This window comes from Saccoglossus kowalevskii, chromosome 7 (assembly GCF_978046115.1).
Source record: "Saccoglossus kowalevskii chromosome 7, keSacKowa6.1, whole genome shotgun sequence".
Lineage (NCBI taxonomy): Eukaryota > Metazoa > Hemichordata > Enteropneusta > Harrimaniidae > Saccoglossus > Saccoglossus kowalevskii.
In genome coordinates, this window is record NC_140647.1 from 32,462,456 (window position 1) to 32,479,980 (window position 17,525).

Consider the following 17,525-nt stretch of genomic DNA (forward strand, 5'->3'; position numbering starts at 1 on the left):
AATCATCATATATATGGGCAGCTGTCGCTGACAGTTTGACATCCGGGTTCTCGGTGTAATGAGCCTCAGAAATGAATGTGCAAATTGGGAAATGTTTTCAGCTGTCGCCCAGGATTTCTTTGTTCACATTTCCTTTGAATAACACGTGACATACTCTATTCAGTTGCATGTTACGTAGTTAGAAGTCAGACTGATCCGATAATTGCACTGTTATCAATCATCCTCCGAGGCTGAGTTAGACATACGATATACGACCAAAGAGGTGTTGTTGCTAGGAGACGGATTGGCATATGCATCCGCATCATGCTTGAATGTGTTCTGTTTTCCTTAGTGATGTTTTGTATATGGCCGTGCTAACTGGTACATCATCCTGTTACGTCATACACCTGCGTAGATATAGAACCGATTTTATCTTTATTAATATAAGAAATCGATTTGTTCCCTTCGTCATCATCTGAATACACTCGTGAAAATATAATCCACGAGATCATTTCAGATTGTGGCAGGCGTTGTTTGTTGGAACAGCCTCGCGTAAATTCTACGCCGCACAGAAACGCTGAAACGTTTGTTGGCAACGTCACTGCAATGATGTTCACAATTATTCATATCACGCAGCTGTTCTGGAAGCTGTTACTCCCCCTGAGTATTTCCGAGTCTTAAAACCCGTTTTCTACGTCATGTCGGAATAATTGATACAGAGCTGGCTGTTATATTTGACGTCGACGCTCGTTTGTTATTGAGCAATATACATGCTTTGAATTTCCTTACATGTTTTAAAGTAGAATGAAAAGAGGTGTGATTACACTAGTATTCTAAACTCCTACCAATCATTGTTTTAACTGTCTTCTTTAAGAAATGTCAGAAGGGCTTAAATAATATATTCATGCCTACGCGTGGTGAATGTTGCTCATTCAGTAAATGTGACAGCGCCACTTTCATTCAAGCATCGGTAACGACAACTACACAGAAATACGCGTACGGTGTATAATCACGAATTTCGCACAGACGACGATCAGGGTGGTATTCTGTTGTCCCGCCACCTTCTGCTGCTACTGACAAACACATTGGTGTGATTTCCACGGGAATCTTTATCACTGTTCGTTCAGCTATTAACATCGTGCAGGCTGGATCACTACAGGTATAACGGCATGGTCGACTACGGCGTGTTCGAACACTCACCGAGTCTAGAACAGTCGCCGAGCTCGGAATATTGCCAAGACTCACAATTTGCCTGGGAATCGTTGATGAGAGAAATTGGCGGAGGCGTTCTACTAGATGGGTAAGTGGAAACAAATTCTGAATTCACATTTTTAAAGAAAAAAAAAGACATTTGACAACCGTCTAACGTTTTCGATATTACCCACTTATAGTAAAAGAAATTGGAGTGTGCGTAAAATTCACGCTAATGTGCATTCTCATCACAGTGCCTTGCAGGTTGAACGAAGTATGCTTCGAGATACCATGCCAATGTTTTTAGTAGAGGATCTCGAATATAAATCATAATGGCACTTATATAGACAAGAATCACTCCACGTTCTTGTCTATCTTAATAACGCACCTGGTAAAACCCTGTACGCATGTAGTCGAAGAAAAGAAACACTTTTCTTAATTATAATTTTTGGCCAAACCGTATCAGCGGATAGATCTGATAATCATGAACAGAAGCCGGTTGTTGAATATTAAATAAATACTAGCACATTGAGGCGTATGGTATGTTACGTTTTATTGCAGTTCAGCTTATTTAACCCGTGTGACACGCCTCCAATTTAAACAACATTCGTGATTGTTGACTGTTGACCGGACATGTTATTAAAACGTGTATACACGCGCGGATTTAGGGAAAGGCGCGCCTCCCCCTTCAGCCCGAAAAAAAAGACAAATCAATTGACAAACCCAGCGTTTGGTTACGTGAATTGGAGCGTGTCCCTTACCGAATTTCTAGATCCGCCAGTGGTATACACAGTTTGTCTGTTAACCTGATAACGCTACGCCCAAGTCGCGGGCACGCTCCTCGCATTTGCGAATGTACGTGCTTATTGTTCTCATCTAAATTGCACGCATGACAATAGAATAATCACTGCCAATTGTGAGATCACTGCAATTTACCAGACAGGATATATAGAGATAAACTATCATTCATATTTGTTCGTTTGTTAGCAATCTTAACATTGTACCTGACTAGACTATTATAATGTACACTGTCAGTGTGTATTTCATGGGCTGGGATTTGGGCGGATATTGTGGTGAGCCAAAGATACAAATATAATTGATTGCAGATAGAAAGATCATTTGGTTTAATTTTCTTGTATAACTGCTGTAACGTAGTAGTCCACATCATAGGGGGATCATACGTATATTTAGCGCGTCTCGTCACGTGGGCATTAAGCGAAGACATACCGGGAGATTGAGCGAGGCGTGACGTGGATGCCTTGTGAATTGCCTCCGCTGGAGACTAGCACCCACTCTCAATGAATTAAATATGACTCTTTCAGATTCTGTAACGAACATTGTCGCCAGTCACTAAGCCAGAATTGCTGTTTTCACTTGCACGAATGCAGAAGTGATGTTTAACTTTGCATTCAGTGCGTTTTATTCATTTAACGATACCAGTAATCATACTATTCACTTCCTCAGAAATAAATAAAAAAAAACTCGATGCGTGGTTTAGTATTCTATCAAGACGCGTAGATCGAAATAAATCCATTTCAAGTGTATTTTGATACATGAATCGGTTGCGACGTAGAGACCTTTCATGAATCCAGTAACATATACGTCACAAAGCTTTTAACACACGACATTGCATTTGAAAGGCTGATTTCGACTAGCATCTTCAACGCGCGTTTTAATATAATTGATTTTCACCATAGCTGTGCTGCTCAAGCCAACAAAATCGAAACATTTGCTACAATGTGACCATTTTAGCCACCAGATTATTTGTTTTATTCGGTTCAATGTTTTTATCTACGTTTTCCGAGGGAATAAATTAATAGAACACGCGTGTAAAATGAATATACTGGGTAATTATTGTACTTATTGTATTAATTTTACCTCTACGTGGATCCGAAATTTTTGAAAATTATTAAGTCAAACATTCTGACAAAAATGTGCTATTTATTAAAAAATACGATGTTAATTGCAAATGACGGTCTAATTTCACGTTCTCGTCCGCCTCTATTATTGAAACAAATGAGGCAAACGATGGCAATCAGGTCGACGTACCTACTGACGTCATGGAAGTCAGGGTTCAAACTCGTCTGCAAGAAAGGGTTATTTCTGATGTAGCAAACTCGCTTATACGATGTTTAAAGTTTATTTGTCTTCTGATAATGATTACCTAGCTGGTTAGAAAGGCGAACTACCAGACATGTCATAACATAGAGCGGTAGATATTATTCAAGAAGCACGAGGAGCCGGGATGGGATATGTTTTAGCGCGACCATTTCAATAATTAACGAAGAAAATGCCCCGGGAGATCTGCTCTATTTGCTGTGTCAGGTGACACGCAGTTCTTCATCGCCAACAGGGTGTACGCTGATTAAACAAAATACAAGATAGAAGACGAGATGTTTAATCAATTGGTGACAACCATGGATGGGATTCCGTATTATAAAATACGTACTTCGAATAAGGCCTGCCAGTGGTTACGAGGGAACGATGGGAAACTGGTCGGATTGAAAATAAAGAAAATTCTATAATAATTTTGTAAACCAAAATAAAAAGTGCTATCACAATGATTAATCCGAGTTATGTTGACACCACTCGGATAAAAATAGTCTGTCATGCAATAGACAACACGACGTATAAAGCTTCTGTAACATTATCACTAATAATTGCTTTTAATCAAGATTACACATTATGGGTGTGTTTATTCGATTCTAGTCTGAATATGTATTTTCTCGTTATGTCGTCGAGAATTGCGTGAGTTGTTTTTTTTCGCTCAATTATTTATAACTTACAATTGCCTTAAAACTATTAGAAATTTAAAGTCGATGCCAAAAATAGCGTTGCGGCGGTTTCACCTGCAAAGCCCTGATTGTTATTAAAACTGAATCTCAAAAACAATAATAAGTAATAAAGTGAATCTACTGAAAATTAATCATTAATGTCAGGTACATTATCTGATTGTTGCCCTGGTGACCTATGACTGCTAAACAGACTACCACATTATAAAAATAGATTGTCTGCATTACCGACCGGAAGTCGACTTTCAATTCATCATCAGTCTGTGAGATGGCAGTCGCCGATTGCTAATAGCCCGTCTTCAATTACATATGTTAAAATTGAAAACAGCTACTATGAATTATAGTAATATTTTCATTGTTGAACTGAATGTGTGTACACGAGATTATATTACCTAAGGGTTAAAGAGACGGCGATGGTATGGCGTATTTTAATTTAATTCAAGTGCTAAACAAATACGTATATTGCACGCTCATTTTAAGTCGATAACTGAGCTGGAGAGGGGGGGGGGATATGATCATGGTCAATTTACAAATGAACCCAAATTAAAAATGAATAATTAATATACAGTTAATTAATATTGTATACTTTTTCTGTGGTGTGAATAACCTTGACATTTCACTTTGTTATCATTTGACTTTCTTTCTTGGTAAATATTATGGTATCTGGTTCTGCAAACTCAGAAACATCCCATGTCCTTGAACTATTTTATAAATTGCATGACCCTTTTTATAAAGATTATGTCAGATCTATCAGTTGTGGCGGTCTCTTTTGAAACTATAATAAGTTTCATATAAATACACGTAATTTGTCATTTTCTGTCTGAAGTTAACATCGAAATCGATATCTCCAGCCAAGACAAACTACTTAAGAAAATCTTACGACGATGATTAGCTAGTAGAAGATCCAAAAAGAGACAAAAACTAATGGATACACAATAATGTGACTAAACTCACGATAATACGAGTCTGTGATTCAATATATCCAATTCGACGATTTATGTTTGGCATTAGTGGGAAATGTCACCGACACAGTGAAGATTATATTTTTTTGTAAAAATGGACAAGCGCTGATACTTAATTTACATGCGAGTATTATTATGTATTTTCCCTAATTGAATATTCACGTATCGAATCTACGGTAGTTACAATTGTATATATTGTCAGTTGACATTTGATGTAATTCCTGACATTGATAATATTTGTGCAAGACAGAATCGGCTACTAGATTTTAATAAGATCAATTCGTATTCTATTTTGGACCACATATGTGAAATCGGCTAGCGAAAATTGGATACATGCCGTGCTGAAATATAACACTGGAAACAGGCGCGATATTTTAATCATAAAATAAATGAAGTTCTATTCTAATCTATTCTATTGGCGCTTGAGCACAATAATGAGTCCATCCCCGGGCTCCTGGGAGACGGATTACCATAGTTAGTTAGCGGGTTTCCCCGTGGACGATGCAGTGTCGAGGCGGAACAAGCACCTGCTGAAACCTGTGAGTTGATATATGGCAACTTGAACAAGGTCGTGACATATATAATTTTACTACTTTTGCTATTGTCATGTATAAATTCCGAGCGACTTACAGGTGCATCATATCATGGGGATGCTCGCACATTTCTTAAAACATATTTACTGTTATCACTATGGTGGCTTTGCGAGAAATAATCTCGTCTCCCATGATTTTCTTGCCTAGTCCTTGGTATCCGATTATCTGTACGATACGATAATATACAACCGTGTCGCGTGACTATTACCGAGTAAGGACTTTTATACTTGAAAGAAATAAATGTTTTCCCGTACACTGCGAGATCTCGCTCAGCGCGTGAAAGGCGCGGACCGAACGTCTGCAGCAAAAATAGAACGATTTTATTTTGAATTCGAATTTTTGTTTATTTTGAATTTGAATCTTTGTTTATTTCGAAAAGCCGATCTTTAAGAGGGTAATATTGCAATAAGCTGCCCTAATCATCAAAATTGACCTTTATTAAATATGTATAGCATATTTACCCCAAAATAATTTCGCATTTCTATGACCTTTGACCTATTTTTACATTCGATTTCACGATTTCTGTTCCTAGTAACTTTCATCGCTTCAAAAGTTCGCTGGTTTTATTTAGTTTCACAGACGAACTAGAAACCCAAATCGCATTTGATAAATTTCTGAAAGCTAGTTTATATTTATATTCTGGTTAATTTAAATTATAAAAAAAGGCTTACTGTAATCTATCAGTGAATCACTTCCAATAATTGGGACGCCAGATGAACCAGCGAATGCGATTATGGCTTTATTCTGTACGTTGTTTTGTTGTGTACCTTCGCCTACGACCAATGTCATGGACAACACCTGTCACGTGACCGCATGGCGTCGTTAACAACCACTCGAATAATGCGCGTTGCATATCGACAACTGGATAGTAATAATAATTTAAAAACCTTACAAAATTCGGTAACAGCTTATAAGTGAAAACAAATGGGTTGAGCTAATGACATTACCAGTTAAGACTATCAACACAATGATAACATATTTACCGTTACCCGACCTGTAAAACAGTGGCCTAGAATTTAAGTCTAGGTTGTTTAGAGACTTTTTCATATAACAGTCATGGTGGCCTCGGGGAAAACGCACAAATTCCAGGTTAGTAAAAAAGTCAACTACACCCACGATGTTGCTCAGTCAGTTAATGCACGGTTCGCGGTATCCAATACGAGTCAGCAAAGTTTCCCGGAGTGTTCGGAGATTTCGTGTTAGTTGTCGTTTCTTATCATCTAGGTTACGCTAAAAAAATTGAGATCGTTCTCCCGTTCATTTGAATAACATAGAGCATATAGGGACTGAAGAATGAACTCGTGTAAGAGTATAGATTTCATGTATAGTTAATGCAATAATGATTGACGAGATGCGCTCATCTCAGCAGCACGCCTGACTGTTAAAAAGTCGTACTCAAACCCTGAATTAACTGAGACAAACTCACTGCACGGCGGTATTCAAATTTATATTTTATCAGGGGATGACACAGCACATGCATAAACAGTTCCTATCACTCTCTGCGATCAGATGTGTGTCCTAAATAAGCTTTCGTGATTATTTGAAGTGCATCATAACTGTATTACACGGTATTCACAAAATTGCTTTCCGAATCAGGGGATTAAAACTCTGTATATACGTAGATTAGACGTCGAGATTTTCCGCTGAATTCACGCTGTTATTGTACCGACTCAAGTGTGAAAATTCTACGCACAGCCACTGAATTACATTCCCATAGTTACGTAACGTCACATCTTACACGTCCATATCTTGAACGCATTCTTCGCGCAATAAAGTTGTGGAATTGTTACTGACACAGAAAATGAAAGAAAGACAAATGTAATCCCTTTCATGTGTTTTTCTGATTGACTTGGCCTACCCATCCGTTAGTACCTTCCATTGCTTACTGTTGCAAGGTTTAGTATTCTGACAGCGTTAGTAACGTCTGTTTTACAGGGACCTTGGCACGTTACACAAGCGTGGATGCCGCTGTGAGTGTGATTTCTCACGCAACACGATTGAATGTTTTATTTTAGTTTCGTCTCGATAATCATGTTCACACCACAATCCTTTAAATTAAAGTGGTATTTGTTGGTTGAAGGTTTTATTGATAACAAATGATACGTCCGCAATGTTATCACATGCCATTAATGGGTAGTGTTTTATAAAGAAACAGCAGTTCATTGGGTTATGTAAAGAAGCTATACAATCTAAATGTTTTTTCTTTATATCATTAAGCTGACGTAACATTCATTCTCACAAGTAATTGGAAAGTCAACTTTAGATTAAATATGTTGGGAATGTGAGTTGGGATTGTTTGCTTTACAAATGTGCTTTACGTGTCAATCATTTGAGCACACTATGGGGATTGTAAATACTAGTATACGGACATTAATGGTCATTCTTATCACACAAATACACCCCTTTCATTGGCCAATTACAGCACGAGCTTTGTTCCCGTGGCGGGCCATTACTTACATGGCCTTATTCCATTCCATTGACCAATGACAATACATAACCTCTCCCCGTGGCCATTGCTCATGTAGTTACTTCATTAGCCAATCACTGTTAGATATTACATATTGATGACTGCTTAACGGCATATATAGAATATTGCAAAGTCTCGTTTATATTCTGCCTTTTAAAAAAAAAATTCATGCGGTGTTAATGGCGCAAGTTAGCGGTGAACAGAAATGTCAAATTCTCAGTGCTCAGTTTAAATTAGGCATAAGTTCTACACGTTGAATCGCATACGTATTTGTGGAAGCTCTGTTTCTATATTGTACTGACGTCACTGTAAGCGATCTCCATTTATCAACGTCATTAATATTCTCGCTATGTTTCCCCCAATAAACATACTGCTATAAAAAACTCCTGCATAAACTCTTCTGGCAACCATATAACCGCGTACTTGAAAATACTAGTATACCAAAGGCGACATTTAAATAGTGCCCAGGTGTTAATTTCGCAGTTTTATTTTTTTTTACTGCCCTCTAGGTTAATTACACAGAAATATAGTTGTCTATTTCACGCTGACGTTTCACAGACAGACTGTCTGTAACAATGTCACGGTAAATTTGATTGATCAGAACTGAATACATAGTAAACAATATTCACGATTCTGAACGATGTCTCGTAATATTGAGTACTGGCTGCACTAGCGAAAATGAGTTCTTTATTTTGAAAGGATATATCGGTGTTCATTGTATGTGCGATGTTTGAATCAATTTACATTTCAATAATTCAGCATAGAAATCAATATAATATTATTAGACGCTGATTCGCTGAGAGATATCGCTCAGTGCAATACACGCGAATACGTCGCACGCACAGTTACTGATTAAAATACAAGACTGGGTAATAACTACACTGTACATTAATTTAGGATACATGTCACTATTTTAAATTGAATCCTTGTCAGGGTCAAGTGTAGTGTTACAAATCTTTAAAATTCACTTTCTGCTTAAACGAAAATACGCGAATTGTTGACATGTCTAATACGTTGCAATGAAGTAGCTTTTCAGTTTTAAGTTGAAGAGTATTGTATTTTAAATGTCGATGCTGAAGGCGGGTCCCGTTTTTTTTTTACACTTATGCGTGACGTCACATGTACTCTCGACTATGTTTTGCTAGAGTGCTCTCCACGTCGCACCATTTACTAACACATATAGAAATAACGTATATTGCGTTCGAGGTGACAAACATCCGCCGCCTACGGGAATACTGCAGTAGAGCCGAAGATTATACACATGGAAAAAATGAATACGTCGAGAAAAATAGTCAACAAACAACAAGCCAAATGGAAATAGACACAATCTTGTAAGTAACTTCGAAGTGACAAGAATTATGTTAGGTTGTCGCAATACTCACTTAGTATGAATAATATTACTAATTACAAGTCTATTTGAAATAAGTAGTATTTTTTATTTGTTTTAAACACACATATGTATATTTATATATATTAAATATTGAAATATTTTTTTTAAATTTATTATTCAATTATTTTCTGGTCGATTTTCTTAATTTTTGGTAAACGCGAAATTGTATTGACGATAGTTAAATCATGAACACAACATAAGACGTATTTTAATACAAACAATAACGAAATGTTAAAAAATATAGTTAAAAATGTTAAAAAATGAATTAAATTATATGAGTTAAATTAAAAAAAGTGTTGAAATCAATAAAATGCGCCGTACAATATAGCAGATTTTATTCAAATTGACTACATGTCGTTTATTACAAGTTAGTAGTAGTACGTGTAATATTACATACGCATTGTCATTAAACTGCTATACGATACGATGTCGCTTATTCCCAACAATTTAATAATTTCGTTTACAATCACGATGATCAGCATAGTATAAACTATATGGCATTGGCATTTACTACCAACCACAGGCAGTCACGTTGTCCTCTAAATGTCATGGGCGTTCCCCCAAAATGGCAGTACATTATCAAGCCGTGACCTAATTGCCAATGTCGAAGCAATTCGGATCCGATCCCGGAATGAGAAACAGAACTACCGATTTTCATTAGACACATCTCATCCGGCCGAGGTTGTGGGGGTTGAGAAATTGGGTGTGTTAATTTAATTGGAATTTAATTGAGTTAATACAAATCGACCTCTCTAATTTATAGAACACATTTGTTTCACGTATCCAAAGACACTTGTTGTTTGTATACCAGTTGTATTTGAGTGGCGTGTACAACTCGACCCTCCGAGTCACTTACGAAACATAGGTTATATCGCAACACACGGCGTTGTCCTTTAATCGTTTATTTCTATGCTCGCGTCATCGTCGCGTCCACGTGGGATCGGGCACACGCTTGGGGGCCTCTTAAAAAATAATATAAATACATAATGCAAGACTGCAGTATAAATTTGCATGCTGATATCTACACGGGCAATATATCAACAGTAATCAAGACATATGTGAGTAATTTCATATCGTGACATATATTCGAATTTTCAATAACAAGATATTGGGTCGATGTCACTCCACATTAAATGATAATAATACTGAGTAGTCGTTCTGGCATGTAGGTAAACATGTGACATTAGAATAACTACTCGTGCAATCTTACGCTCATGGAACAATTTATTACCGTCTCCAAATTAATAATTAAAACTGAAATAAGATTACAGCACGAATATGAATCATCGCGGGTTTCTTTGACAATCACCTCGGAATTATTATTTGCGGGCGTGTTTCATAATTACGTCTTACAGTGACGTAAGATTCGAACGCGGATGTTGGCAAATGTCGCGGGCGTTTTTTTTATTATTATTTTATGACGTCGACCCCTTTACCACATGTAGGGCAGCGGGTATATTCTCGACCTTCATAAAACTGCTGACGTCAGTGCGAGTCGAACTCTTGACAATTTATGATTTTAAAATGCCACGTAAAGTGTGGCAGACATACATCGGTAGTCTAGACACTCACTGGAGATCAATGTATTTTACTTGAATACAAACAAATCACGTACCAATTGAGTATAAATTATTTTGCATTTCTTGATGAAGATATCTGATCTAGTTTTACACGTCTCCAAAAAGTGACGGATTTAGAGAAGGCACGCGCACTAAACCGTAGTTACTCGTACACATACGTTCCATATACGCCAATGACGTCACTGTAATGGTGCGCCCTCTTACAAAAATCCTGTCCCGTCCCGTTCCCTGTTAAATTATCACACACTTCATTGCAATAATATTCTGATGATATAAGCGCATAAAACACGGCGATTTCACCAAACAAAAAAGTCAGTCATAGAAACATGGCAATTTATATATGGAACGACGGGCTACTTAAATCTTAACTCAGTCAAATTGAGAGTACATTTATTAGAGATGCAATGTCGATTACCGTCGAACAGACTAGTGTCTGGTTGCGAGTCCACGGGGACGGTGTCTTTATAGCATCACCGTGAGATACACTATAAACCCATGTAGGACCATATATACGCATATGGTGATAGTATACGTAAGTTATTAGAAAAACAAACACGTGATCAATTAGCTAACCATGTAGTGCCATGACGTCACCAACGATAATACACTCTGTCCGATAATCAAAGACATTTGCCTTTGGTATAACATAATCATGTGACTCGAGCTTATGAAGTATAGTAAATTAGAGAAAAAAAATATAGTAATTGGCCAATTGTTGCGTCATGAGTGTTATTTTGTACTTTTCAGATCACATTGTATTTGTATCTGAGACGATTTAGGTGTAACGTGTTTTTTCTTACAATGAGAATGTAGTTTCTGTCGCGGCGACTGTGACGTCAATACAATTATGTTCACTATATCATATTTTACAATTGTCCCTGTCTGTCGCCCTTCCTCCGGAAAACGTTAAATTTCTATTAATGATTGACGTGTTATCGACAGTTATTATTCACACTATATTATACTAAATTGAACGAAAAAACAACTCATTATAACCGTTCATTTTTACAAAAGTAATTGACAATTTGACGACTTCTCGTTAAACCATTAGAACAATCCGTATAATGAAGCGTTAGTCTCGGCGAGTGGCGTGGAATTACGGGCAATCAAAAACTATCTGACAGAAAACACATTATCGAATGACCTCCACGCTCTCTCATTTCTCACTCGGCATCAAGTTCAAAATCTCAATTCACAGAGGAACTATATAATCTGGTATAATGACCTTTTTATGCTCATAATGCCCCGTCAATGACGTGATATATGTATATATACCTGAGTGTTATCAGCTCATTATAGATTTATTCACGTAGGCCGACAGTTCAATAATTATTTTCTCAGCGAACCGTTTCTTTTTACGAACTGGCCAATTTCCGGTTATAACGAAGACCTATCGCATTACATTTGCAATTGCGACTATGATTGAGAAAATGCCAGCGGTAAAAACGGTAATATCGAAGAGAATGCCAGGCTGGTTCAATACATGTTGTGCGGAAAGGGAAGACTATGGAATTTATTAGGAATATGATATTTAAATTTAATTTAGTATCCGTAGATACCCGGGGGCGACTTTATTTATATACACCGATATTGAAAATCGCTTCAAGTTGAATGTAAAAACGATGAATATATTTCGGACGTGACGTCACCTCGCGCGAGATTTAGAAATGTGAACGTCATCAACGTTAAATGTGTTGTGCATATCAAATACATACGGTAACCCCGGGAGATTGCCGACTACATTTCAATTTACATTTGGTGCCCATCAAATTGTTGTGTGATATTTATGAGTTCACACTTCATACTATTCAATATCAATCATAGACAAGTAGCTGTGTGCGAAAATAAAATAGACATTTGAATTTATGAGGATATTGAAAATGGTTTATTTTGGTTATTCGAGTGTCATACAATAAGCTCTCAGGGGTCATGTCACCAACGATTAAAATTGTTATTGATGATAACAGAATCGAGTGATCGTCTTAATCCCAATGATATACTGAATTTTCGAACAATGTCTGATAAATCTGATACAAGGAGGGGACTATCAAGCACAATGGTATGAAATGTCAAGATGTCTGCCAGGAAGACCATTATTCGTACTGCACTTCTTTTTAATGATTTCGACGACACAAATGGGCTTGATTACGCTGTGTAGAACCACGCAAAATAGGACTGACATTTCAACACAAATGTCACTGAGATATAGGACCACGCAATTTTTATCACGTGAAGATTTTATTGAAATGTAAATTGAATCGCGTGGTTTTGGGAATTGTTTGAAGTGTGTTGGGAATATATGTCCAAGTTCAGCAAGTGGTGACCTTTATAGCGATCCGCAAACTAATCCGTATTTCAGTCATTTTGTTTACTTGATACACGTTATTAAGTATACTAGTACAGGGCTTGTGCATTTTGAACAGAGTAACTGAAATGACGCCACGTAACGTAACGTAACGTATGATGATGGCGTATTGACATTGACAATACCACATATAACCCTAGACCCTCTGTTAGAGGGTCTATGATGTAACAATACAGTACGGGTATGACATGTAAAGCCACGATACAATATAGTTGTGTGTAACTATATAGTACAGTGCAGTATTTCATGCCTTTTCTTACCCTTTGGCTTTGCCCTACATTAGATTACATTAAATTACATTACATTACATTGTGGTGAGAACCAGTGTGACTGGCCTGCCAACGAGGTGCTAAGGATTTCATTGGAAAAGTTATCAGTTACATCCGTTAATGTAATTTCGTTTTACATACCCGTAAATCAAAAATCACATTACATTACATTAAATTAAATTACATTACATTGTTGTGCACCACATCGCTGCTCAGATTTATTAACATATAATTGGGGTAACTTTTCAGTTTTAAAATCCCAAAGAGAAATTATTGATCCTTTGAGGGTCATTAAAACGTACTATTAAACAATAAATTTAGTTTTTTAAACACTCAGTACAACCGCAAATCGAGGTCACAAGATTTTCATTAACTCAATGATGTCAATAACGACTTTAATGATTCAGCACCACGTGACCGCGTCCTGACCAATCAACGTGACGATCATGAACATGAGGTGTAAGTAGCGTTCACGCACAGCTCCGTAGCATGGCCTAAGAGGTGAAATACCTTAGCCCGTGGTAGAAAAACGCGCATGAACGCTTACCATGGGCCAGAGCCTGGTACGGGCTAAGAAATGCTGAGTACGGATTAAGTCTAGCCTGTTTTTAAGACCTGCTCTAGATCCTTAGCACGGGCTAACGGAGTGCGCATGAACGCTTAGCTAAACGTCCAAAACGCTAATGTATTCAATGGTCATTTGAGAGATTTAGTATTAAAACCATAAATATTCATTTTGGTATGCATTTTCTGACATGACAATTAAAGCGAACACATCTAAAGGTATTGTTTTCGATAACAAAAATAACTGACGATGAGAATCTGCTCTACTTCCTGTTATTCTACAATCTGCACTTTCTGAATTTGCTTTGTTGTATAACCCTCAGACTAGTAATTATTACTAATCTGAATTTAACCGTAGAACTAATGCTGTATACCTTCCTAGCTACTGTACTAGTAATCATAGTTAAAGCGCGGTTGTCGCGCTGCGCATGTGCGAGATATATGGCTCTCATATAAACAAAGATGGCTTCTTTGACTGTTGCGCAGATCAACGCGTACGAACTGAGACGTTTCCAAGCTTTAATTAAGTAATTTTCATGTTATTGGAAGGTATCGAAGTGGTCACCGGCGGTAATCAATGCAAGGCGCGCTCAGGTCAAACCTCATACTTGTGATTTCCATTTGAAGAGCGCAATGGATTGTGGGAAAATCAATGTTTATCAACACAAAAGTCGCACATGCGCAGCGCGACGACTACCGCGCTTTAAAATTATTGAAGATTTTTGTATATTCTTAACAAATTCCTTAGCCAGTCCTAACCATTGCTTCCTCCCGTGCTTGAACGCATTTGGGTTTATTCGATAAACAAAGATATGAGATTATCTTTGCCCGTACTTTGTGTAACATTATTATACATGTAGTAAAAGTCTATATTTGCTGACAGTTACCGTAAAACTTAAGTTATAGTCGGCCAGTTCAACGTTCTGTTAGACCGAACTACGCTTTCGTATCATCATTTTGCGCCCTCGTAAAACATAAATATAATATAAAAAAACAACAATAAATAACTGTTTTGATGTGAGCATATTCACAGAAACAACTTCAATTTAGAAAACACAAGAAACAACCAATGTCGTTGAAAACCAAAAGACAGCTTTGTTTGTCGCGTCATTAACTTTTCACTATTGTAGTGAATGCAAACCATATGATTATATTTATGTGGCCTGTATTCCGTAAACAGAGTCATTTCAATCATCCACATTACATCAGTGATTTTCTACTTTATACTAAGTTTTATGTTTATAACTTATATTAATGAGCCCCTAATTATGTTAAGACCGGGATCTGAACTCTAAAAGTAAAACTCCGCGGATTAAAGTCTATCAACTCGCTTTTTTTCATCCACGAAACCTATTATCGGATGACAGCAAATACTTATTCTACATCTCTGTGGGCTTCAGCCATTTATCGGATGATTAACATGCTCTCTCTCTCTCTGCCAGTAATAGATTTTTTGCTGATTTTGTTCTTTGGGTTCTTTTGCTTTCTGATCGGATTGTTTTTCCCTTATCGATTCGACGCAGCGTCCTATATGAATGACACGAGCATACGTGGAATGGGATCGGACTAAGTATTTAAGCATGAACGACATACAAGGTTCTTACATGCAGAGGTATGAACTATGTCTATATTTAGTTTTGGTATATATTTTCTTTTCACGCCAAATTGTGGCTGGCTATGACAAATTATAGTTGGTTGTGATTAATTATGATTTGTTATGACAAATTATAATTGTTTGTGTTAAATTATGGTTGGTTATGACAAATTATAATTGGTTGTGTTAAATTATGGTTGGTTATGACAAATTATAATTGGTTGTGTTAAATATAGTTTTTGACAAAATTGCCGTGATGAACAACAACACATCCAAACAGAGTCGTCGTTCTGAACAACTTTTTCCAACTTCCACATACATCTGTACTAGTAATTTCAACGTTATAAAAGCGCATTTCCACTAAAGGGCGCGACATTGCTCAATGTGTATTGATTTCAAGTCAAATCAAAGCCACCAAATATGAAGATAACATGGATGAGGTAAACTATTAAGATCACACCTTGTTTATAATTGTATAAAACGTAGATGTTTTCGGGGGAAGAGTATTGGATCTGGGCCTATTACCTTACATCGGTGTCATTATGAAACAGTTGATGACCTGTCATCTTTTCTCCAACCTATCCATTAGTGATCACTGGTAATTCCTAACATCATGTGCGATAGAAATAAAATTGACATTAGAAGTTTATAACCCTACGTAAAAACATTACGGGTTGTAATCATGGGTGTGACGACATTGCCGAGATAAATCCACCTACAGATTTTATTATTGAACGGTATTTTTAGACCACGGATACAGAAATAGTCCGAGTATATTTGAATATAGAAGCACGAAGGCATTTTGTTCTGCAATCATACTGAGGTCGAGAACATCCGGGTGAACATCGCGCGTCATTTTAAAACGTCAGCAAGACGCGAGATCCCTTAATGCATTGTGTGTGGCGTCTGTGACTGTGGCACGCTTTACGATGAAAGTGATGCGCTGCGTAACGAATATAATGCGCTGCGTAACGACTGCAATGCGCCGCGTAACGACTGTAATGCGCCGCGTAACGAATGTAGTGCGGTATACGGCGACTGTGATGCGTTGAACAACGACTGTCTCTTGCTCCACGATGCCGTCGGACTACGATGCTCGGCGTGACGACAGTGTTGCGATGCACGACGACAGTGATGTGCAGCGGGCGACCTTTGCGCTGTAGGAATGTACGAATGAATGAATGAATGAATGCTGATTGGTATTTGCGAACTAAACAACGTTTTTATTTTTACGATAGTTAATATAATACATCAGCTTGTGCATAACATCATGCTGTAAATGTGTATATCGTCCATACTAAAAAAAATACTCATAATTAAGCATTATTAGAATAACTCGTTGTTTAACTTGAGTGAGTTTGTAATTTATTGTCACGATGAAAGGCGTCAGCAATTTGAAAGAAGACGTGATCATGAATTTACTCCGTGTGTTTGAAAGTTCGAAGCGATCTCTTGAATACAGAACCTGTCTCCCCCAAATAATAGTTATTTTATCAATTAACAATACGTTTTGTACCTGTGAGCAAAACGTATGTCGCTGAAGTTGTCACCAGAGCAATGCAAAGCTAATTGCCTTAATGCGCTTGCAACATCTTTCTTTTTACGGTGTGACGTCGGGTCACGGAAGCACACAATTAATGCTTCCCCGACACAATAGGTTAATTTAGTCACCGGAGCGTTTTGTGATCATACACATCAGTACCTGTGACACAATGTATGTCAGAATGTTTTCATGGACTGTCACGTAGTAAGCCTTTTGAACTCATCAATACTGGCGTT

General features: G+C 37.3%; 1 protein-coding gene across 1 annotated transcript in view; it reads left to right on the forward strand.

Annotated features, from left to right (window-relative positions):
- The first annotated feature begins 940 nt into the window (after positions 1-940).
- LOC102802484 (EF-hand calcium-binding domain-containing protein 4B-like) overlaps positions 941-17,525 on the forward strand; it is a 40,395-nt gene continuing 23,810 nt past the window's right edge. The window contains exon 1 of the mRNA XM_078012602.2: positions 941-1,279. Within this exon, the coding sequence (XP_077868728.1) occupies positions 1,149-1,279 (131 nt within the window). The 5' untranslated portion in view covers positions 941-1,148. The remainder of the gene's footprint in view (positions 1,280-17,525) is intronic.